Genomic DNA, 25,085 nt, shown 5'->3' with positions numbered 1-25,085 from the left:
CGTTTTTTGGTTAGATACTGAATAATATATTACACCATACTCTGATTAACAATAATTAATTTAAAAAAAAAAACTGTGGTAATTAAAAATGATTAAATCTAATGTAGTATACTTTCATAACTTCTCTTCTCTCATAGTATTTCCGTGGCACTGAAAGAAAATACTGCTTCTTCTTCTTCTTCTCTTGAAAAAGCTGTAAAGTTTCCGGCTTCAATCTTTTCGTTCGCTTCTTGTTCTTTTAGGGAGGTTATTAAAATCTGCCCGACATGAAGGTGAGTAATTTACAATTTATATTTAAATTAATCAATCATGTTATGCTCTTAATGTTTATAGGGTCCATATTTATTTAAATAGTCAGATGCTATAATAGTTTATTTCTTATGAAATGCGATGAAGTCGGATAAGGACGTGGAAGGCCTACCCAATGGTTTCGATGCCTTAGTTTCTGGTGAGCTTTTCTGTCAACTTTGAGGGTTTTTGTCGTGTCGTGTATTATTATCTTTCCATTCGAAACGCGATCATTGGGTAAATACATAGGCCTAACCATTCATGATAAATAAAAGCACCAAACGCTCTTTAGACTGCCTTTACCTGTAAACTACATGAACTTTAGTTACTGACCATTGTAACTTTACATATCTTTTTTTAGATTGTAGGTACCTAACTCAATAGATAAGGTCTTATACTAGGTTACGTATAAAGAAACCAGTCCATAACTATAGACTATCTGCATAAAACCATCCTTTGTGACTGACGCTGGAAACTTTGAAAATTCCTAAGTAAGGAGGCCTGCAAGCATTTTTGATATAGTTGGGCCTAACTTACTTTCCAGTGTTTTCCGAGTTTTTTAACCTACAATAACAGTCTTTCCCCTAGGTAACATGAACCAATAAATCAATTAATTATACTTAAGTTAACCTAACTTTACCTTCCTCAACTAACCTAGGCCTGACTTCAAAACACTAGCCTACTTAACCCTAAGAGTGGCGAATCGTCAAACAATGTTGATTTTAAAATGTGTCCTGGAGTGGGGGTCGACATAATTTGACAATTAGCGTAACATCTTTTCCCGTTGAATGTTACATACACACAGTTATCGTTGGTGAAATTAAATAACTCTTAACCGTAGGACTGCCCTGACCTGATTTATGCTATAATGCTCAGTCAGGGTTGGTACGGTCAGGGAAAACCTGGAAAACCTGGAAATGTCAGGGAATTTTGTTGGTCTGGAAAAGTCAGGGAAAAGTCAGGGAATTTTGGAAAAAATCTGGAATTTCTCTTGAAAGACTACATTTTTTACAGATATGCTACATTTTGCATCTAGGTCTCAATACTTGGTCAAAAACATCGAAGTTTGACGAAAACATCGATGTAACAAAAACATCTGGAACCTACCATCGATATAAAAAACATCGAACATCGACAGATATTCTATCATCACCCTCTGATTACTGGCTTAATTGAACGCACCGAGCTCCCAGTGTTTCTACACGACCAAAAGAATATAATCCCGGTCACTTGGTTAAGAAATCCCGTTTAATCCCTTAAGATTTTTGATGTTAAATTCTGAGTGTTGAATTGGACATATTTCGTTTAAATAGTTGTTTTAACATTGCTATTATATTTTGTTAAGGTAATTTTTTCGATTGGGGTTAGTTTTTCACTAAAATAAAAGCATAGTAAATAAAAACGGACGTCATAGCCAAAACTCCTGTTTTATCCCACATCCCCTTCAAATCCCGCTCATGCTCTAAAAATCCTGTTTTCGGGATCTTATCTTATCTTATCTGACAGGGGCAGGTCTTTAAGAGACCTTTAAGCACTTCATCCGAAATTGAATTATTTGGGGTGCGCAATAATTGCTTTCTTGTTGACCTACAAGTTAAGGCGCCCAATGAATGCCTGTAGCTTCCCAATTAGTTCATCCTCAGGAAGGTATCTACCTCTAGCCATATTTCCAAGAGTTATCGATCTAGCGTCAAAGAGCTCGTTACAATCAAAGAGTAAGTGATCAGCTGTCTCTTCTGACCTATCACAGTACCTACAGATCGGTTCACCATCATATAAGCCCATCCGTTGTAGATGTTTCCTGAATCTTCCATGACCAGTTATCAGTTCAACAATTAATTTAATTCTTCGTCTGTCTAGTCTCAAGAGGTCACAGGCAACCTTTTTAGAAGGCCTAAACAGAGTAAGCTGGCTGACCCTAAGAAGGGGAACATCGACCCAGCGTTTGCGATGCTTTTCCTTGGCCCATGACGCAATCGCAGAACATGCACTGTTTCGTGAGATGCCACAGAAGGGTTGTGGGCCTATCATTGAAGTCGCAGAGGCAGTATTTGCCAATCTGTCTGCAGCTTCATTTCCTTTAATGCCTGAGTGTCCTGGCACCCAGCAAAGCGTAAGGTCATTTCTCCTACCCAACTCAGACACAGAAGCAAAACAATCCCACACGAGCCTGGAGTTGAATTCGTAAGAGTTTAATGCTTTTAAGGTCGCTTGACTATCAGTATAGATATTGATTGTTTTGTCTCTGATATCTTTGTTAAGATGTTCTTGAGCACAAACTAGAATGGCAGTGACCTCCGCTTGAAAGACAGTTGGGTACACCCCCATTGGAAGACAAATGCCAGTGCCTCCATTCATCCAATGCACACCTACTCCAGTGCCCCCATTTTTGATCTTAGAAACATCAGTATAGCATTCTAAATCACCTGTGGGTATGGGTCCTTTTCCGCCAGACCAATCCTTCCTATCTGGTATTAGTACTTTGAAAGGCTTTCCAAAGGAGTATTTTTTGGACATGTGATCTGAAGGCAAGTGCAATTCATCATTATGTACCACCTGAACAATTTTGGAGTGCCCTTTATTGTTTCCTGAGGTTATCCATAAGTATTCGCATCTAAGGCGTTGGGCTGTTTTACTTGCTACCACCTTGATGTAAATGTCGATAGGTAGCATATCAAGCAGACAGTCAAGAGCCGCTCCAGGACAGCTGCTTACTGCCCCAGTTATCATTATAAGAGCAAGCCTCTGAACTCCTGCTAAAGCTTTGACAGCTATAGTAGATTCCATCTTTGGCCACCACACAAGCGAACCATATGTAAGGGCGGGTCGAACAACAGATACATACAGCCAGTGCATAAAAGTTTAGGCTGTAACCCCCATGTGCCACTTACCATCCGCCTGCATGCCATAAGGTACCATTTGCCACGCTCAGTGACTTTTTGAAGATGTGGTCCCCAGTGAAGTGATCTGTCCAAAATTACACAAAGATACTTCACCTGATTCTGCAGCTCTATTACAGTGCCCTGCAGTCTTAGTGGGCCGATCCCATCCAGTTTCCTCCTTCTTGTGAAGGGTACTATTACAACTTTCCTGGGATTTATAGAGAGCCCATCTTCCTGGTACCAACGGTCCACTACCCTTAAAGCTCTATTCATAAGGTCAGTTATGGTTCCGTGGAACTTTCCAACCACAAGGATTGCAACATCATCAGCATAACCTAAGGCGAAAACCCCACTTTTGTTGAGTGTCCTTATAAGGTCGTCTGCTACCAAATTCCAAAGGAGAGGAGAGAGAACCCCCCCCCCTGAGGGCATCCTCGAGTAGTTCTTGCCTCGATCGTGTCATTATGGAGTGAGAGCCTAACCTTCCTACTGTGAAGCAAGGATTCAATCCATCTACATATTATACCGTGAAAACCTCTTCCTCTCACCGCATTAAGAATTGCTGGAGTACCAGTATTATCAAAAGCACCTTGAATATCGAGAAAGGCACCCAGGGCCACTTCACTGCTCTCTAGAGCTTTCTCAATCTTGCTTACAAGTTGGTGCAACACAGTCTCGCATGATCTTCCTGAGACATACGCATGCTGATTACTATGAAAAGGATGTGTCCTAAGAGCTGTATCCATCATATATCTTGAGACCAACTTTTCTAGGATCTTAAGGAAGGAAGAAGATAGAGAAATGGGTCTAAATGACTTAGGATCAGTGTAACTATCCCTTCCTGGTTTAGGAATAAATGCGATACGTGAATTACACCACCCTAAGGGAATGTGTCCTAAGGCTAAGCTGGCTCTGAAAAGTTTTCGGGATAAGTTAATAATCCCACGTATGGAAACACTGCTAGTACCGGGATGCGCGGAAGGATAGGCCTACATTCATCGTTTCAATTTCAATACAATACTGAATACAATTCCTCATTGAATTTATAAAAAGAGAAAAGAATTTATTTATAAAAATAAATACATCTGCCTTAAAAAATAAGGTTGCCAATGACACAGAAAAAATTATACAAGATAAAATTGTATAAGACTGATTAATTTTGATGTTTGCCATATAGATGATTTCTCATTATGCTCAATGAACCTCTTAATGTTTCATGAGTAATAATTTTCAAAAAGGATCTGTCCAAATCATATTGTTTCCAAAAGTTCACAAAAAATTTTGATAATGTTCCTCTTGAACCAATAAACAATCCAATCACCTCAACTTTCCAAATTTTAAAATTTTGCTTGAAATATTCAAAGGTAGGATCATATTTTTTTTTCTTTTCTTCATTTACTTCGTTAGGTTGATTTATGTTTATTTCAAATCGAATTGTTGAATCGAGAATTATGCCTTTGTTAGTTTCTCTTTCTATCAATAAAATATTTACTCTTCTGATGCTTCCTTTAGAAGAAAGACAGTGTACTTCTTCTTGCACTTTCCATGTGTTATACCTTTTTCGGAAGGCATTTGCTATGATACTTCTTATTTTGTGATGCCTAGTGATTTTTAGAAGTTCACCAAACGGACAGAAGCCAAGGGCATGTGCAAGGGTTTCAATCTCACCACAGGCATGCCTGCAGCGGTTATTGCCCTGACTTCTGCTGTGGAGAACACGCACTGGCACCACATTTGCAATCATTTTTATACTGTCTTTCCACTCAGATTCTGACAAGCCTTCTTTATTAATAATACTTTTATTTCCCGGAGTATAGTCTTTGAAAAGTTCAACACCTTTACCCTTTCAATACTGATTCAACCTTTAATAAACTAAAAAAAACTGCACTTGTAGGAGTTTATAAAAAAAATTTTATCCTGTTAGTTGAAACATTTAATAGTTTAGTTTGGTATTACTTTTTGTCTCCGGTACAAGCATGGTAGTTATTTTTCCTATATCACATGTTTCTTCCGATATAAGCCGATGATATCGCAAGCAAAATATCGATATATATATCAGTATCAGAAGCACCGTATCGTCTATCTGCTAGTGTCAAGTCAAGGCCAAGTAGAACATAAAGTGTGAGGTTAAGTTAGTTGGTACTCTTAATTTTCCAGATTCCAGATGTTTAATTCTTTTCTTATTGGTTTTATGAGTAAACTATTTAGGCCTACATTTTTTCTAATAATTCTCGATTCTGACTATTCGATATTTTGACTGATATTATACTTGACTGATATTAGACTGATATTATACTTTTTCCTGGAAAAAGTATAATATCAGTCTGGAAAACCTGGAAAAGTCAGGGAATTTCATTTTCCAAAATCAGTACCAACCCTGTCAGTCCACTGGCAATTTTTGCCATTTTCCAGAGGTTTTTTTAACAGTTTGCAGTGCTTAAAGTAGGCTACTGTTGATAACCTAGTCATATTCATACGCTAGGTAACTTAAGTAGGCCTACTTGTTTTGCTCAGAAAAGAAAGGTGAATTAGAATAAAATAAACAGGAATTACTGTTGGAGATTTTTTATTTCGGCAAACATTTAGGCCTACCGTATTTACACTGGGATATGATGTAATTTTTATATGTCTACTTAGGCCTACAGTATTTTTAACGCTGAATCCAAAAATGCAATCAGTTTTGGTCGAAGGGATTCCTAAGTGGCGGTAGCGGCCGTAAAACGAAGGTTAGGATTACGAATCTAACATAACAAGGAAAATTTAGTGGTACTGAAGGTATTGGTAATATGGCGTGGTCTGGACGGGTCCGTACATTACTGAGTGAAGAGTGAGGAGTGAGGACTGAGTGAGAAGAGCAAACAACTGTTTATACTTGGTCTAATGCGGAATGAAATCAAATCAATTCGTTTTGAAACCAAATGATCAGTTCTTATTTAGGCATGTGAGGAAGGTAGGTCGGGTTTTATGCGGATTCGTGACTGTATTAAGTGTTTTGAAGTGAGGTTAGATTAGGAAGGTAAAGGTTAGGTTATAATGAACCGACTCATTAATTTATGCAACTTCCAGACTGCTGGCGCATTTTTTATATCGTTATTTCATTGTGTTTCACCCACTATTTAATTGTGCAAAAACAGTCTGGAAGTTGCATAAATTAATGAGTCGGTTCATTATAACCTAACCTTTAACTTACCTAATCTAACCTCACTTCAAAGGACTTAATATAGTCACGAATCCGCCTAAAGTCCGACCTATCTTCCTCACATGCCTTTTCTGACATAAAATGTGATTTAAACTTTAATATTAAGGTTGGGTTGGGTTAGGTTGGATTAGATTAGATTATGTAACATAATTTATTAGTTGCTGATAAGTACATTAAATTATGCACTGTGGCACGTTTTCACTTTTAGACACAATGGGATTATGTACTATGGGATTATGCACTATGGCACGTTCATTACCAGACGTTGAGGCATTAGTCAATGGTAGAGGATGGAATGAGGACGATGATCATGTCGGCAGTGGCCTAGCTTCTATTACTGATATTTTACGTGAATAAATTCTATTTTGTTTTATAATTTATGTTCATGTGATTAATAGTTTATGTTCATGTGATTAATAGTATATGTATGGTAGGCCTAGTTGATTTATTGTATTTTATAAACAGCACCAAAGTGCATTTTCTTTTTTATCTAGTTATTGCATATTGTAACTCTGATTTTGCTCTCATGGCGTCGTCTGTGGTTTTGTCTGTTTAGTATAGAATGTAAACAACGGACAGCTGTTTCCACTCCACAAACCTTCCACCACTTTTAGTTTAGTCGCCACTAGATTTTGGACTCGTCCATACCACAAATATGTTAATAAATCAACAAAACTGAAGCTTAATATTAATTATATAACTGTACGGCCACTTAGGAATCTCTCCGACCAAAACTGATTGCATTTTTGGATTCAGCGTTAAAAATACTGTAAGTAGACATATAAAAATTACATAAAATCCCAGTGTAAATAGGGTAAATAATTACCTTTATTTCCCTACGTGGAAATCAAATGTGATTGATTTGTTTCAAATAATGTTTTACCAGAATTAAGGAGGAAAATACGGAAATTTGGGAAAATCAACAAATTTGTGCCGATCATTTGAAACATAGGCTAAGAATATAATCAGAAGTAGGCCTATACAATTTATATACAAAAGTTATTATATTACTAAAGGTAACAATTCATTAATTCAGAATAATGAAATATTGTACAAAGTTAATAACTTTTTTATGACTTGAAAAACAAAATTTTAGTTTTTCTGAAATAGGCTAGGCTATCAAAAATTATTTTTTTAAAGTTAGATCTAATGTTTCTATTTTACTATACTTAGTATGATAAATATTAGGCCTACATGCATTCAGTGCCGGATTTACCACTAGGCCGATTAGGCCGCAAGCAAATGGGGGCCGCAGAGGATTGAGAAAAACATTTATTTAGATAAACAAATTATCTATACTTATTTAATACGCAAGCAGATTCTAGTCCTCTTAAGGTCAAATTTGGTAGCTCAAATGATGTTTGGTTAAGTATTATATACTAACCTATAGGCTACTGATCTAGACTAACTTAACTGTTATGGATTGTTTGAATATTGAATTAGTTACGTAATTTAATTAGTGGACTGTATTGTATTATGACGTTTGAATAAATTGAGCAGTACAATGACACATCTGAAACTTGAAAGAAAATAATTAATGAAGTCTTATCTAATAGTAAAATTGAAGTATCACTCACGACCGATCCTTTCTTCTCTGTACGAAGCGTGGTCGGCGGCCTGGAGTGTGGAGGGTAGAATTCTCAGGGGCCCCTTGGTCCAGCGAAGATCATCCTGCCGTAGTGGGGTTGTGGATAACGTCGTTCACGGACACAAAGAGAATCCCGGAGGCGAGACACGATAATTAATTATTGAGTTTAAAAACGATCACGGTATAAGAAAGTTCAAGGCACAAACTGGTGCGTGATAAGCGGTAGCGGGCGGGAATGTAGATTGACATTGACATGAAAAAGAGATAAGAGGAAAAAGGAGTAGGTAATGCTACGTCACTGGCAAGATTGCCAACTAGGAAAAGAGGAATGACTAGTAATGAGTCTGTGTTTATGCATGTATGCCAAAATGGGCTGAACTTTAATTAAACTTGATTTTGTCCTTTTTATTTATTATTATTTACACGCCACAGAACACTGAAAATTAGTGGCAGGCGGGGCCCTCTTCTTCAAAAGATGCAAAAAATCAATATTTACATTGATAAAATATTTAATTTGATATATACCGTACACACATGGTTGCCATTTTGGAAAATGGCGGCTGAATTTCAAAAAAATAAAATCATATTTTTTAACTGCCACAAAAAATAATAGGCTAGGCATCTTAGGAAAATTAACGGAAAGTTTAGGTACAGTCCTAATCACACCTTTTCTTTATATTTTTTGGGTCGCTGAACACGAATATGAGGTTTGCTGACAGATATTATGCCCGGAACAATGTTTTTTTGACGAAAAAAGACTAAATTCGGGTATTTTTTTAGGTTTTTGGGCTAAATCTTGGTGTAAATGGGTTTTCTGAAAATACCCGGGTTTGTAAAATTAAAGAGCATAAAATTTACTACAAGTTTCATACATAACACTTGTTTCTACGACAAACCGTTACGTCACTAGAGCACACTAAAAATAGGTAAAAATACCAAAAATGTAAATAAACGCTAAAACGTACCGTTTTACATTTAGTCAGAGGAATATAGGATATGACTTTAAAAAAAATTGCAAGAAAACGTTTTATGGTTTTCTTTTGTAGTGTTGGGTCTGCAGAGTGACATACTAAAAGTTGCCAAAAATTGGTCCACAGGAAACCACCTAAAATCACGATAAAAAATGGCGGATTTCCCAACATTGGTCAAGTTTGAAAAAAAAGATACCACATGCATCTTTGTTTAAAATTCTTTGAGATATTGAATTGGGACGGCCACCGATGTTTATTGGGTGGTTAGTACTTCATTTCAATAGCAAACTCATTTTTGGCCGCCATCTTGGATCCGCCATATTGGATATAAATAAAAATATATAAAAGTAATGATAACGTTGTGACACATCATTACAAACGAAATTTTCACGCTGATGTCAATGCCAAAATCCGTTTTTAAATATCTTTTTACGTTTTGAAGATATAGGTATTCAAACGAAAACTCTTCCCCATACATTTCTTATGGACGTTTCGTACTTCCGTAGATTTTTTAAGATAATTTTTCTTACATCTCCAGTTCTGATCAACGCTTGCAGTTCAGTCAGCCTTTAAATATTCTGTGATGTAAGGGCTTTCATTTGACCTATTGATCATTAAAATTGAACGAGTTAGAGACGAGCTACAATCCTCAAAACAATATTAAATTCAACTTTTTTTATTAAAAGATTTATATCTTGAGTTGATTTTGAATTACTTAGTAAATGTTTGGCTTTAATTTTATTAATCACTATATAAATCACTATATAAAATCTTACAAATCTAAAATGAGTCGTGGACTTTCATTTAACATTAAATTATTTTTATTTATAAATTTGTCTTTAGTTTAAGACATATATACCCAATTATAAATAACAATCAATAAGTAATCTTTAGCTAAAATAAAACTCAATACTTTGACGAATTATTTAAGACCATAAAGAGTTTTGGAAGTTATTTATAATTGGGGATATATGTATTTAACTAAAGACAAATTTCAAAATAAAAATTATTTTATGTTAAATGAAGGCACACGGCTCATTTTAAAGTTGTCAGATTTTATTAAATGATTAATCAAATTAAAGCCAATCATTAAATGAGTAATTTGAGACCACAAATAACTTGGTGATGTATTAAAAATCCGAGATATAAATCTTTGAATAAAAAAAGATTTATAAAAAGTTAAATTTAATATTGTTTTGAGGATAGTAGCTCGTCTCTAACTCGTTCAATTTGAATGATCAATAGGTCAAATGAAAGTCCTTACATCACAGAATATTTAAAGGCTGACTGAACTGCAAGCTTTGATCAGAAATGGAGATGTAAGAAAAATTATCTTAAAAAATCTACGGAAGTACGATACGTCCATAAAAAAAGTATGGGGAAGAGTTTTCGTTTGAATATATCTTCAAAACGTAAAAAGATATTTAAAAACGGATTTCGGCATTGACATCAGCGTGAAAATCTAGTTTGTAATGATGTGTCACAACGTTATCATTACTTTTACATATTTTTATTTATATCCAATATGGTGGATCCAAGATGGCGGCCAAAAATGAGTTTGCTATTGAAATGAAGTACTAACCACCCAATAAACATCGGTGGCCGTCCCAGTTCAATATCTCAAAGAATTTTAAACAAAGAATGCATGTGGTATCTTTTTTTTCAAACTTGACCAATGTTGGGAAAAGCCGCCATTTTTTATCGTGATTTTAGGAGGTTTCCTGTGGACCGATTTTTGGCAACTTTTAGTATGTCACTCTGCAGACCCAACACTACAAAAGAAAACCATAAAACGTTTTCTTGCAATTTTTTTAAGGTCATATCCTATATTCTTATACGTGTATTATACGTGTATTATACGTATATTCTTATTCTTATACGTGTGCATACTGTACACACACACAAGCCTATTTTACAGGTTCTCTGTGAACCATGGACCTTTTTTCTTTTCTTGATTATGCCTAGAGACATGTAAAATCTTCTTGCTATTTGCTATTATGGTTTTAATTGAGTTTGGCTTACAATGATGCCTTATATTGCAGTTTATATGTTTTAGCTGAACGTGTCATATCCACCAAATGGAACCCAGAAATTGTTTGAGATTGTCGATGAACACAAGCTCCGCATATTCTATGAGAAGCGTATGGGAGCTGAGGTAGAGGCTGACTCCCTTGGCGATGAATGGAAAGGTTATGTTGTCAGAGTATCAGGAGGCAACGACAAGCAAGGATTTCCCATGAAGCAGGGAGTCCTTACTAATGGTGAGTAACTACTTTAACTACTTCCTACATACTTACTGAGAAGCTACTTACTACATAACTTGAGAACCATTTGAGATAGACCAGTGCAACAAGTGCCAGTTAACTCATAAAAATATGAGCTTTAAAAATAGTTATTATGTTCAAATCTGTATCATAAATGGTTTTTTAGTTATAAAGATTTTTTTGTAAAATATTAAATAGATTAGGCAAAACCAGTTTTTAATTAGGCCTATACAAAACATAAAATGCAATATAAAAATTTTTTAAAAGTGTTTTTACATTTTTAACAGATTAGAGGTTTTAAAAATAATACTGAAGATAGACTGTGGCATTGACCAGTGACAATATGCGTCGTTTTAGACATGGGATTTATAGTTTTCATTATTAATTTTTATCAGATTCTTAATTCTAGCCTACTTGCTACACAAATAGTTTGTTTAATAACAATTAAGCCTTCAGGAACGTTTTCCTCAATCAAAATTAATTTATTTTACCTTACAACCGATGGGGATTTACCTCCAAAATATGTTTCTTTAGAACAATACATACATCACATCATTTGATCTAAATTACTCATCACTGTGCTTAACAAACTGGGACATTGCACCTCTTACACGTGCCTGAAGATAATTGATAGTCAAGCAGCTAGGGAAATTATAATGAAAAATTAAACTGAAAGTGTAACTCCACAAATGTATACTTCGTAATCCTAGCCTTATTCATTTACTATTAGTATTAATTGGCTACATAAACATAACGGTAAAAAGTCAAACTTTGGCAGTTCTCATTTTGTATCATAGCTTTTTGTTGCTGCTTGGTACAAATTAGCTGTTGTCATAAATTTAGTGCTGCGCCCTGTTGGTAAACCTCGTAACTGCTTAATGCTATTGAACATCACAGAATCAAATTTGTAACGGGTCAAATGTGTAGGGGGTAAAATAATGGCTAAACCACGAAACTTAAACAGCTGAATGTCTAGGCTGTTGTTGTGCCCTAGTCACGACGCTAAACTGACATCGCACCTAACCTCAAATTCCAAGATCGCAGACGACGTTGGTGTCAGTTTGGTTGTTCGACTGCATCTGAGGGCGGGCTACGGGAGAAAAGAAGAGCAGCGGAGCCACCTTTTGAGTGGTACGCGGCTGTAAGCATGTTGAAGCTGTCATGCGCCTGCCTTTGCCGGCACGGGACTCAGCTGACTCTGTTTGTGCTGACCAATCAGGGAGCGTTTTAACCTTCGCCTCGAATCTGAGACGAAGGTGAAGAGAGAAGAATAAGGATTCGGATTGTCATTTTCGTATTCCCGGCTTTTGGCATTCGTTCGTTCGTCTTCGATTTGAGGAGATTTTGTTCAACTTCGCCATTTAAAAGTTACGTTTTGCAAGCTCTGAAAGTTGAGAAGTGGACATCTTAAGTTTCGTGGTGCATCGAGTGCGCGAAAAAATCGTTTTAGAGTATTATTACTTCGTTTGGTAAGTTGTTTAATAAACTTAAACAACTTAGGTTTTTCTTTCGAATACTTCTCCGTCAGTTGTGTTTCGGCAGAACTTTGTCGAAGTTCGTAGGCTAGGCCTGACTCTCCGATCTAGTCATACATTTTAACCAACTAATTTGGTAAAGTAATGCAGTTGGTGAAATATATTTTCGATTAACGTTTCATCATCCGTCTTGGGACTTTCTCTTTTAATTCTTAAACATTTTATAGTTCCCTTAACGTCCCAAACTTGTTCCAGCAGACAGGTTTCAGCTGGACAAGTTCTGTCGAAGTTGGTTCTAGTTGAACACGTGAGAAGGTAGAAGTTTTAATTTTTCGTTTTTTGGCTCAAGGAGCAGTTTTATTTTTAGTTTCAGTTTTCTCGTTAGTTTCTCACTTGAACAACTGAAGCCAATTTGTTTTCTTTTCATTTAATAAATTCGGACTCTGTGGGAATTAGGCTAGGTTAGGCCTATCTTGTACTAACCTTGTTTGTTGCAGGTGGATGACTTAACTCCGTAGGTAAGCGGGGTGGCTACTTAGCTTACTTGTTCTCTCGTTAAGTTAGCTAGTAGTGTGTCATTTAGATAATTGCCCACAGAGTCAAGTTAAAATTATAAATTTTTCCCACAAGCCCCAGACTAGAGTGGTGATTTCAAGGGTGGTGTTTGGTAACTCGCAACGTTCGTCTCGAGCTCTGATAGCCAGGGCTATCAAAATCAGGCAATCCAAATCACTATCGAATCCTGGGAAGACCCCCGCGACCAGACTGGTGCGATTCCTGGGACCTCGTATTGGATCGGTGGCGTAATTTCCCACTTGTCGCCCGCCAGGAAAATTACGTCACAAATTGTTTAGTTGAAACTGCTGTTAAGATCCTTTAATTCCATTTAAATATAAGTACTCATAAGGTTAACATGGGGAAACTCCAGAGCCACTGGGGCACAGCCGTTTGGACGGATCACGAAATTGATGATATATAAACCAAACCTACTCCATGAAATTCTACACTTATGTACCAAGTTTTGTGGCCATCGGTCCAGCGGTGTCTGAGATTATCACTGCCAAATATACAAAGAAACCAACATAATCTTTTATATACAGGGTGTTTTTTTTTTAACTTGCATCTTTATTTATGTAAAAACCGCAATAGATAGAAATATGCAGTTGGCGGGAATCATCTATTGACGTAGGGGGCACAATTTTTTTTAATTCAACGTTACATTTACATTCCCCCCCTTTATATTTTTTTTTAAATAGCAAGGTACCCCTTGTGACATATCAAATAAAAGAGCATGAAAAAAGAAAATGTTTGATGAAAAAAAAATTGAAAGTCGGTTCATAAATTTGTGAGATATCCCCCCCCCCCCCCCCGGAACTGAATTTTTTTTTTAAAGCAAGGTACCCCTTGTGACACATCAAATGAAAGAGCATGAAAAAAGAAAATTTTTGGTGAAAAAAAATTTAAAATCGGCTCATGAATTTGTGAGATAAGAAAATTTTTGGTGAAATTTATTTTTCATTTGATATGTTACAAGGGCGGGTACCTTGCTATTAAAAAACAAGTTATGGTACCCCCCCTTTTCCCCTACCCATAACTTGTTTTTTAATAGCAAGGTACCCGCCCTTGTAACATATATCAAATGAAAAATAAATTTCACCAAAAATTTTTTTTTTCATGCTCTTTCATTTGATATGTCACAAGGGGTACTTTGCTATTAAAAAAAATTAAATTCCGGTGAAGGGGGGGGGGGGGAAATATCTTGCAAATTTATGAACCGATTTTCAATTTTTTTTTCATCAAACATTTTCTTTTTTCATGCTCTTTCATTTGATATGTTGACTTTTTAAATATTAAAATCAATAAAACTATTGATTGGTAAGTACAGCTGAGGTATTTTTAACATTATGTATATGGAAAGTTCCCTTTAGAAAGAAATTACGACCTTAAAGGGCAATTTATGAAATAATGGATAGTTTTACGCAAGGTTTCTCGTCATGAACATTTTAAGTATATGGTTTATGGGGGTGTGACTTGTAGGTTTCTCAAAAGTTCATGGGTACTTTGGGATTTATATATGGATGTTTTAACTTAGTTGCATTGCTAACTGCACAACCATTCCAGGCAGTACACTGATGACAAATCATGTGTATGTTCGGTTTGTGCTACAGAAACTCACATTCAGGTTATTGCTAAGGTAATTCTTAGTGATTCGTCAGAGTGTGGAACATGGCTGTGTAAGCTTAGCCAAGCTTATATTCTTTATATGGCTAGTTTATATTCTTTGCTGTACACTAACTTAACACTTTTACTAAAACCCCAGTCTGACAGGCCCTCGGGAATTTTCACAAATGCATGTTGGCAACACTGTTTACTTGGGGTATTCCATAGACCGGGGGTTTCGGTTAGCTTCAGCCTGGCTAGGGTTTCGGTATTAGTGTTAATAATTTTGAAGCAAATTTCCCATTTGCGGAATAAGGTATTACCGCAGGTGTCATGGTAAGACCTGGACCCAGGACGGATTTACTTTTATTATATGAGGTCCCCAAGAGGTCAAAAACACCCTTCGTCCAAATTCATATTTATTATAATAATGAAATGAAATGAAAAATGTCTTTATTTAAGAGGTGAAGTATTATGTGTCTGTTAGTGCAATAACTCGACCAAATATGTTCTGATTTTGGTGAAATTTGGTACAAACTAGTGTCTATACGTTTATTAGAAACAAGTTTGTGAACCAGCTTGATCGGACTATGAAAATGAGTTTTCATGGGTTTTTTTTTTGTTGGTTTTAGTTAGGTTAGGCAGTGGACGTTGGATTTTTTTGGTAGATGTAGGTCCACCCTAGCATTTTTCATAATTTTCCTTACAAGAAAGTAAATGTGGCTTCAAAGAGTGTGGCGTCCAGCCGATGAAATGAACTTAAATTTTGATAGGCCAGAAAAGTCTGTTTGTTTCACATTTGGAACAATCAATAATAGCATATGACCAAGCTGTAAGACAATTTATTACTCGCACAACCATTCCAGGCAGTACACTGATGACAAATCATGTGTATGTTCGGTTTGTGCTACAGAAACCCACATTCAGGTAATTGCTAAGGTAATTCTTAGTGATTGGTCAGAGTGTGGAACATGAGTATGCGCTCTTAGGCTATGTCCTCATGAAATATTGCATTGTTTGCTACGCAAGGTTTCTCGTCATGACGAACATTTTAAGTATATGGTTTATGGGGGGTGTGACTTGTAGGTTTCTCAAAAGTTCATAGGTACTTTGGGATTTATACATGGATGTTTTAACTTAGTTGCATTGCTAACTGCACAACCATTCCAGGCAGTACACTGATGACAAATCATGTGTATGTTCGGTTTGTGCTACAGAAACCTACATTCAGGTAATTGCTAAGGTAATTCTTAGTGATTGGTCAGAGTGTGGAACATTTTGGCACTTTTATTTAATATGATTCAATCTTATTTTTATTTTGTTGTGGTAGTTAATAACAGTTTTTAGATTACAAATTCCGTGTACTACGTTGGATTAGACTGGTTGAAGTACATTTACTTGTCTTATTCAAGTTTCATATAACTATTTAATTTAAACAATATCTCTTTATAATACTCCAAACATATGAAATTTTTTGAGCCAGAGAAGGGACCAAAATATCAGGGAAGGTACTATCATAGACAAATAGAATAAATATAGACCATCAGTTGTGCTTGGGTTGTGCTGCGGTAAGCATAAGTTCCGGCGTCCACCGCTAGGTTTGCCGTGTAGTTACGGCGCGTCTGCTGGTCGCATACGGCTCCTGCGCTCCTCGCCTGCTCGCCCTGTAACTACACGGCAAACCTAGCGGTGGGCGCCGAAACCTTTCTTTGACAGTCTATATTTATCTTAGAAAAGGTTCAAATACCTGCTATTAAGCAATCCAAATTTGTTGTTAGAACAACTAGTTTCGGTGCCTGTGTGACACCATCATCAGGCTGCACAAGGACAGTTTTCTTTCTTCATACGAAGAGCGTCATATTTACACAAAAATAAATAAACATTTAAAGACGACACAAACACGAATACGAGACATTTATGGTTCTTTTGTAACATTTAATCCCCGAGTAACTAAAAAAATTATATTGTTGGGGACATCATGACCACACCACTTGAATCTTCTATTATGCTCTTGGGAATTTATAGAGGATCGACAGTAAAGATGTACATTCTAACATAGAAGTCTAGATATTTAATTTTCTTTTCAGGAGTTGATATTAGCATTGTATGTTTTGCACATGTACCTTGATATGAAATTATTCTATAACTATTTCTGTCATGAAGAATTCAATTAATACAATTTAATATGTTTTACTCATTTCTAGTCCGAGTTCGTCTGCTACTTTCCAAGGGTCACTCTTGCTACCGACCAAGGCGAAGCGGGGAGAGGAAACGTAAGTCCGTCCGCGGATGCATCGTCGACTCTAACCTCAGTGTGCTCGCCCTTGTTATTGTCAAGAAAGGAGAAAATGTGAGTTTACTTTTACATTTTTGCTCTATTTCAACCACATCCCACCACAGTTACTTGTGTGTTACTGTAAACCAAGTGACACTGGGAGAGTGGAATAGCAAAAAAACCAACAGAGGATTTAAGCATGGATATTTTTGTCTTTGCTTAGTAAACTTTTGGTACAGTTTTTCCTTTTAGTGTTATAGTTTCTTTCACAAAGTCCATTTACAGTAAGTACTTTTGTTGCTTGGGGCAAACTAAAGGTGCTACAAAATATGTATTTAAGAGTCCTGAACCAAGTCCTTGAACTATCCATGTGTACGTAAAGGGTGTCCCAATAAGAACGCCGGATTTGAAATGTTAACAAACCATATATTTTCTCACTAAATTTACAATATGAAACATGAATCTTAAAGCATAGTATCTCCGATTAGTAATTGAGTATTATGTCTTGTAAGTGCCAACCTGCTGAATACTGACAAGCTCGACATCTTTTGACAAAGTTTTCCATCACTTTTTCATACACTTCCTGTTGAATTCCATTAATGGCACGAGTCATTTCCTCCTTCAAGTCTTGGATTGTTTGAGGATTATTGGTGAAAACAAGCGACTTTAAATATCCCCAAAATAGAACTGAGCCAATTTATTTGAACTTATAAATCAATCTTCGGATAGATGGATCATTTGGGGCATTGTCCCGGCCGTAAATAGCGCGCAGCTTCCGTGTTTGTAGTGCACTTTAACTATGACCACGCGTTGATCCGTTGTGTAGCGATTCATGACTACAAATGGGGCCTAATACTGATAACATCGCTGATAATTTGGGAATTCCTATTGAAATACAGATAAGGATGATAAGACGCTCCTCAAATCCGGCGTTCTTACTGGGACACCCTTTATTAGATTTGTTAAGATGTAAATTAAATGATGGGGTATTTGTTAGCTATTGTCTTTTCCATTGGATAGGACTACTAGTAGGCCATGCTTGTAAATATGTGTAAATAAAATTTGTAGGGAAAGATGCTACTAACTCTGCAAGTTAGTTACAGTTCTGTGGAGTTAAGAAGAAGGTAATTTTCCAAGTTGCTGCTGGATTATATTATAAGCTAACATGTGACAGTATTTTGCACTCTAAATTCAAAAGCCTTTAGGCAGTGGCGGCTCAAGGACCTTGTCTAGGGGGGGACTCCCGGGGGTTTGGGGGGTGTGGAGCACCCCCCAACATAAGAGGGGGGTCCGGGGGTCCTCCCCCTGAAAAATTTTTAAAATTTTAAAGCCGTTTGGTGACTTTTTAAAGCAATTTTAACGCCTAAAACTGTGTCCAATAATAGTCCAAAAACTCCCATTTCACCTGTTGTTTGTCATGCATGAGCAAATAGACATAAGTAGAATAAAGTAAAGTATATTTTTTAAATAGTTTTTACCAATTTATTTAATAGATCAGATTTATTATCCCAATAGAACTAGGCCTATATTAAATATGAATAGATATTGCAAAACATAACAATTAATCCTCTATTGTGGTTTCTATTTCATAATTCAACTTTTTAAACCTAGTTTTAATTTGTACTGCTCAATTTCGGAATTTTGGGGGAGGGGTTTGACTCTCTAACCCCCCTCCCTGCCTACGGCCTTGTAAAACGGGACTACACTGTATTGAAAATATAACTAACAATTGATAATTTAATAGTAAAAAATCCACGGCAATAATGAGTAGATAACCAAACGGTAAGGCCTGACAATGATTGAATTGTATAATTTAAACACCCACGGCAATAACGAATAGAAAACCAAACCATGAGGGTAAGGCTTGACTAATTGTATTTTATATTAAAACATCCACGGTAATATGAGTAGAAAACCATACCATGAGGATAAGGCCTAACTTTAATTGTACTGTTTGAATGTGAAATCCATCCTCCTTTCTTTCTGCCCGGCGAAGTGATCTATTACTTTTTCGTTGAAGTTTAAAGTTGACAACAGCTTTTTTTCGATAGAACACATAGCAAGCGCACTTAGTCTGTCTTGTTTCATGGTACTCCTGGTAAACGTTTTAATTCGTTTCAAAGTAGAGAAACAACGTTCACTTTCCGAAGTAGTCATAGGTATTGTGCTTATGATTTTTAAAAGTTTGATTGACTCTGGAAGCACATCTTTGAGGTTGTTGTCATAGACAAAGTTGAGTAGTCTTAATGACCCTGTGGCCGTTGAAAAATCATCCCTATTGTAAATAACATTTAACTCCTGTTTCAATTCAGTTTTATTTAGGCTAAATAGTTCCGCAGCAGCGTGTAACTCTTTTTCGGGAAACTTGGTTTTAAACTCCCCAAACAAACTTGGCTGAAACAGTTTTGCCGCGGACAAATGATTTACAAACGTAAAACGGTCATCAATTCCCGACGTAATTATGTCACACACTTCCTTTGCGACAACGCGTTTTTGATCGTCGTATCTTATCCGCTTTTTGCTCGATTCGGGTTCACTATCTCTCGGTTGATCTTACATGGTCGAGTTTCTTACGCGATCTACCACAGTTTTGAAATCGCCTACAAACTTAAACGCCTTGACGCAATCAATTGTTGTTTGCTGCAGTTGGTTGTACAGAATGTCACTGTGGGGCAGTATTTGATTGAAAAAGTCCAGCCAGAAAATAAAGTCTTCGTCTTTTAGAATACTTCTTAGGCCAACAGCTTTATTTATTGTGGCATAGTCATTGGTGTCATCGTCGAGTATGTAACTTAAACATTCCTCCAACTCTCTTTGATAATTAAAAATTGTGCTTACAATTCTGGATTTAAAATTCCACCGAGTACCTGAGCTTTTTGGAATACGACGTTTTACTATCTCATCGAGAACTGCAGTTCTCTTTGTTGACTGGGAAAAGAATGATGAAAACCCCTCGATATTACTGAAGAATATCTTAACCTGCTTATTTTGTGTAGCACTGCGTTCAATGATTAAGTTTAATTGATGTGCGTAACAGTGGACAAAATTTGCATTCTTATATTTAGATTTTACACGCGCTTGTACTCCCGTGTGTTGGCCACTCATTACGGAAGCCCCATCGTAGCTCTGGGCAATGACTTTATCAGGAGTTTTGTCGAGGTTTAATTGCTCTAATACTTCAAAAATTGTTTCGCTAACTGATTCTGCATCATGGCCTTTTGGTCTAATAAAAGTGATAAATCGCTCGTGAATCGTGCCATTCAGCTCGTACCTAATAACAAATACTAGTTGGGATAAAGTGGCACAGTCTGTTGTTTCGTCGGCTTCAATAGCTACATAGTCGGTTTGTGTCAATTCGTCACGAATCATTTGCAGACAAATGTAATATATTGAGTCCAATAACTCGTTCTGTATGGTTTTAGACAGACCCAAAAATACTCGGTTATTTGTTTGATTTATGTGCTGTTGCAATGTTACATCCAGCTCCGCCATAAGGTTAACCAAACCACGAAATATGCCAGGATTTTTTGAATTTTCGCGTTCATCATGTCCTCGTAATGCTAATTCAAACGCTCCACAAAATTTAATTGCATCAATTAGCTTACTTAGAATGTATCGATTTTTCGAAACATCTTCATTTTGTTTTTGTATTTTTAACCTATATGCATTGTCCAATTGGCATCTAATATCAACTTTACCTAAAACAGCATATTCTATTGACGCATTTATGTGCTTTTCACTTGTTTTGTGTTTTTTTACTTTTTCCAGTAGATGTTTAAGGTCTGAAATCCCGTCTACAGTCCATGCTCTATCTTGAACCCCCATGACCAAACAAGTGTAGCAGAAAAATGAATTTTTAATTGAACAGCCACATAGCCAATCGGCATGATTGTACATATGTGGCGAAAATTTTCGTGTGAAGCTATTCTTATTCTTTGAACTGTTTTGAATTTGGTTTATGTTCATGAAAGGTCTAGGAGGTCCTATTTTTTTCAAAGAAATTCTGTGGTCAATATTTTTGATCCCTTCATTGATAATCAGGCTAACTTCATTAGTGACGTTAGCCGTCGACGACAACGAAATGCCGCCGTCCATTATTATTTAGATTTAGGCCTTCAACCCACGGCAAATTTACCCGTAATAACTTATTAAGACTAATAATAAGTAACTATAACTTAAGTTGTCCAAGTCACTTTACCTATGGTTAGTTTACTTCGTTTTCGGGTTGATTAGGTTAGCCTATACTAAAACTACAGACGTAACTTATTGACTCAAAAATACCAACTAGGCCTAACTAACTCAATCAATTAAGTATAACTATTAATAATTTCTACTTAGCTCTTTCAATCTTCAAAAAACTACCGCTGCCTTCCTTAGGCCTCCATCACTATCACTAAACACTATTGATCACAAAACAACAGGTCGTTTGGCACTAAACTATAACTGAACTGTGGTCATGGACATGGAAAGAAGTGAGGTTAGTTTATGTTTATGGTAGTGACAGTGTGGATGATGGCTCCAGCGCTGCCAACATGGTTCTTCCTATCCTAATCGTGTGTGATGCAGAATTATCCAGTTTAGGGTGGCTGCCCTGATTTATGGATGCGCGCGCAGCTTTGGACTCTGCCCCAGAGTCCCTATTGTAAAGCATTGGAATGACGTCACGGCACCCTCAGCGCTGTTAGGTGTTTCTACCATAACACTACATGCATTGAGTTTGGGACGGAGGTTGCCGCCGTCCGCAATCCACATTATGAAAGCGACTATCGCAAAACAGTCATTACTGGATTCAAAATTTAAAACTATTTCATTTCATATTATTATCATATTGATTAAGTAGTCGTAAATAATTGTAATTTAATTTTAATTACGACATATTATTTTTTTATTACATAAATAAAAAATATATTGATTTCTGTATTGTTGGGAGGGCGGCGTCCGAGAGTCCTTATGGGCTAGCCGCTACTGCCTTTAGGTTTTGTATTGTTTTTCAAAAGTAAAAATCAGCAGTTGCATTCTAAAGTGAAATCAAAAATGTATTATATTTACAATTTTTATGTTTTTTGGATTCTGTAGGAAATCCCTGGCCTGACAGACAACACCATTCCACGACGATTGGGCCCCAAGCGTGCCTCCAAGATCAGGAAACTATTCAACCTGACAAAGCAGGACGATGTGAGGCAGTTTGTCATCAAACGTCCTCTCCCCGTCAAGGAGGGTAAGAAGCCTCGACACCGAGCACCCAAAATACAACGTCTCATCACACCAGTCACCCTCCAGGTAGGCCTCCTGGCAGTATGGTACAACATTAGTAAATAGGTATACAAGGAATATTGGTTGCAATCGGTTAATTGTGTTTTACTGTAAAATATCCTATCATCCTACATAGTCAATTAAGTTTTATCTCTGTAGAGTTACCTATTACTTTTATTATTATTAAATACTAACAGGGTGTCCACCGACCGGGAAAACCGGGAATTATGCATGAATTTTTGGAACCGGGAAAAAACCGGGAATTATGCGTGAATTTTGTATTTAACTGGGAATTTTTTGCCGCGATCGCGCATGACGACGGGAGACGATATTGATGTTCCCGTGACCGCGGGAGACGACGATGACGTTCCCGTGACCGCGGAAGACGACGATGATATTTGACCGCCTGTGACGACGTTTCCGTGACTTTGGGAGACGACGATGGCGTTTCCGTGACCACGAGAGATGACGATGATATTTCCGTGACCGATTATTGTGTTTATTTATTGTTTCTGTTACTGAGTGAGATATTCAGGATTTTTCAGTTATCGCAGAAAACGATGTTGGTGTATGTACGACTGTGTTAGATGATTACAATATACCGGTACCAAAAATTTCAAAATGGCACACTTCTAGAGTTTTATTTTTTATTTTTTTGTAATATCTTCATTTACCTTTAACGTGGTATTTATTAAATGTGTTTAGAAGGGTTTAAAACATAAATTGGCTACGTGCAATTTTTGTAATTTTTGCATGATTATTTCTGTAGGCCACTTGGAAAACAACCCGTTACTCAAAAATTATACTATATGAAAGTACATAAAGCCAGGGGTTATTGTAGTAATCCTTCAGAAAATTTGGTAAGATTTAAATTATTTTTTCCTTTACTGAGAATGCTCTTTCTGATAACTAAAATAGTGAGCTGTGTTAGCGCTAAAATAGCATTGCGGGAGTTGGCGCAAAACACGTTGGAAATTTTAGTATGAAATGTACGACCTGAACTACCTGGAATTTTTTTACTCATGAATTTTTTCTTGTTGGCGTGGTGGACACCCTGAAAGATAGGTTTTAGATAAAGAAAAAATTGCAGTTTTTGAATTCCAATTAAACTCATTCAGATTTAGTTCTATTAGGTACTGTAAAATTTATATTTTGGGAGTGTGTTTACATGATGACTGATTTACTTATGTTTGCATGTATTACCTGAATACATATGTGGAGATGAAAATCTGAGAACACACTCCATTTAATAGTGAAACCTCTCATTTAATATGGCATTGATTAGTTTTTTAATATTATTCAATATTGATGTATTTCTTTGTACCAATTGAATCTTTAAAATTGCAACAACCTGTGATGGTATGGAACATTCCATTCTCGTGTTAATAAAATAGTTAAATTTCCTAGATCTGACAAGAGTCCACTCATCTCAATTACTGATCCCTGTCAAGTAAGCCAACTTTTAAACATAGCATAACTGAAAAGAAAACATGATGTCATATCAGCTAGTTTCCCAAGTCTGATTACACACTTTCAATTTGGCTTGTCAGTTTGAATCATCAATTCTAAATAACACAGAAATCATACAGTATGTACACATTCATATGCAGCAGTTATATACACATGGTCAATTTGGCTTGTTCTCACTGAATTGACAAGCCAAATCAAACTTGCATATCAGCAAAAACATGCATAGTAGAACAAAATCAAATTTTAGGTTGTAGCATTCTTTGTGATAAGGCACATTTAACTATTTTATTTTTTAGTCAAAAAATTGGCTTCAGCTGATAAATGTAGATGTGATGTGTAAGACAACTTCAGTATCTCAAATAACCGAATTTATCCAAAACCCCATCCATGAATTTAATCAAATTCATTACGTCTATAATTTAATATTATTTCTCATCATAAAATACACCAAGTGTTGATGGTTGTAGCGCAAGAGACACCGACTGGCACTGAAGAAGCAGCGTTGTCTGAAGCGCAAGGAGCAAGCAGCCGAATACGCCAAGCTGCTGGCCCAGAGACAGAAGGAGGCCAAGGTGAGGAGGCAAGAGGAGATCAAGCGTCGTCGCTCTGCATCCATGAGGGACTCCAAGTCATCCGCCGCAAGCGCCCCCAACAAATAGGCAGATTGAATTTGTTTTATTAAAAAAAAGAAAACTGTTCAACTATTTTGTTTTTTATTTTTACCTGTTCTCCATTTTAAGATCTTGTTAACAACTTATTGCAGGGTTGTTTAAAATTGTTTGCTAACCCTTTTACTTTTTTTAGTTTAATCTATTGGTGTGCAATTAATTTATGTTAGGCTGTCATTTTTTACACCCCAAAAATTATGTTTTGTGGCAGTAAGATTTACAAGTAGGGTGATGAAAACCACCTAGATGGCATGGAGTTGTATTACCCCAGAGGTTGTCCAGTGGTTGAAAACTGGACCAAAATTATGTAATATACAGACTTCTTTATTTTCACTCCACGCTGTAAATAAAACAATGTGATTATAATTTCTTCAATTTGTTTTGATTTTCTGCTAATTTTTATTTCTCATAAAATTTCGAGACGAGATCGAGACGGGATTTCCCTTCTCATACACAACGAGAAATGCACGTTCAAAATTTTTACCTGATTTTGTAACATTGTTAGATGACTGTTTAAATACAAAAATAATGATAATAGGCAAGAATATTTACATCTTTTATTAAAAAACATCAGCATAACATTTTTTTATTA

At 36.3% G+C, this 25,085-nt stretch overlaps 1 protein-coding gene across 1 annotated transcript; it reads left to right on the top strand.

Moving 5' to 3' along the window:
• The first annotated feature begins 175 nt into the window (after positions 1–175).
• LOC129002371 (40S ribosomal protein S6-like) lies at positions 176–24,526 on the top strand. Its single transcript, XM_054430118.1, has 5 exons — positions 176–272; positions 10,985–11,189; positions 17,032–17,177; positions 22,179–22,382; positions 24,293–24,526. Exons 1-5 carry the CDS (start codon positions 267–269, stop codon positions 24,482–24,484), a joined length of 753 nt encoding a protein of 250 aa, XP_054286093.1. The 5' UTR covers positions 176–266; the 3' UTR covers positions 24,485–24,526.
• The last annotated feature ends 559 nt before the right edge of the window (positions 24,527–25,085 follow it).

Source organism: Macrosteles quadrilineatus, unplaced genomic scaffold (genome assembly GCF_028750875.1).
Source record: "Macrosteles quadrilineatus isolate MER2022 unplaced genomic scaffold, UCM_ALF_1.0 Scaffold_9__3_contigs__length_116548681, whole genome shotgun sequence".
Classification (NCBI taxonomy): Eukaryota; Metazoa; Arthropoda; class Insecta; order Hemiptera; family Cicadellidae; genus Macrosteles; species Macrosteles quadrilineatus.
Note: the sequence above shows the minus strand (reverse complement) of the source record. Positions and strands in the feature narration are given on the sequence as shown.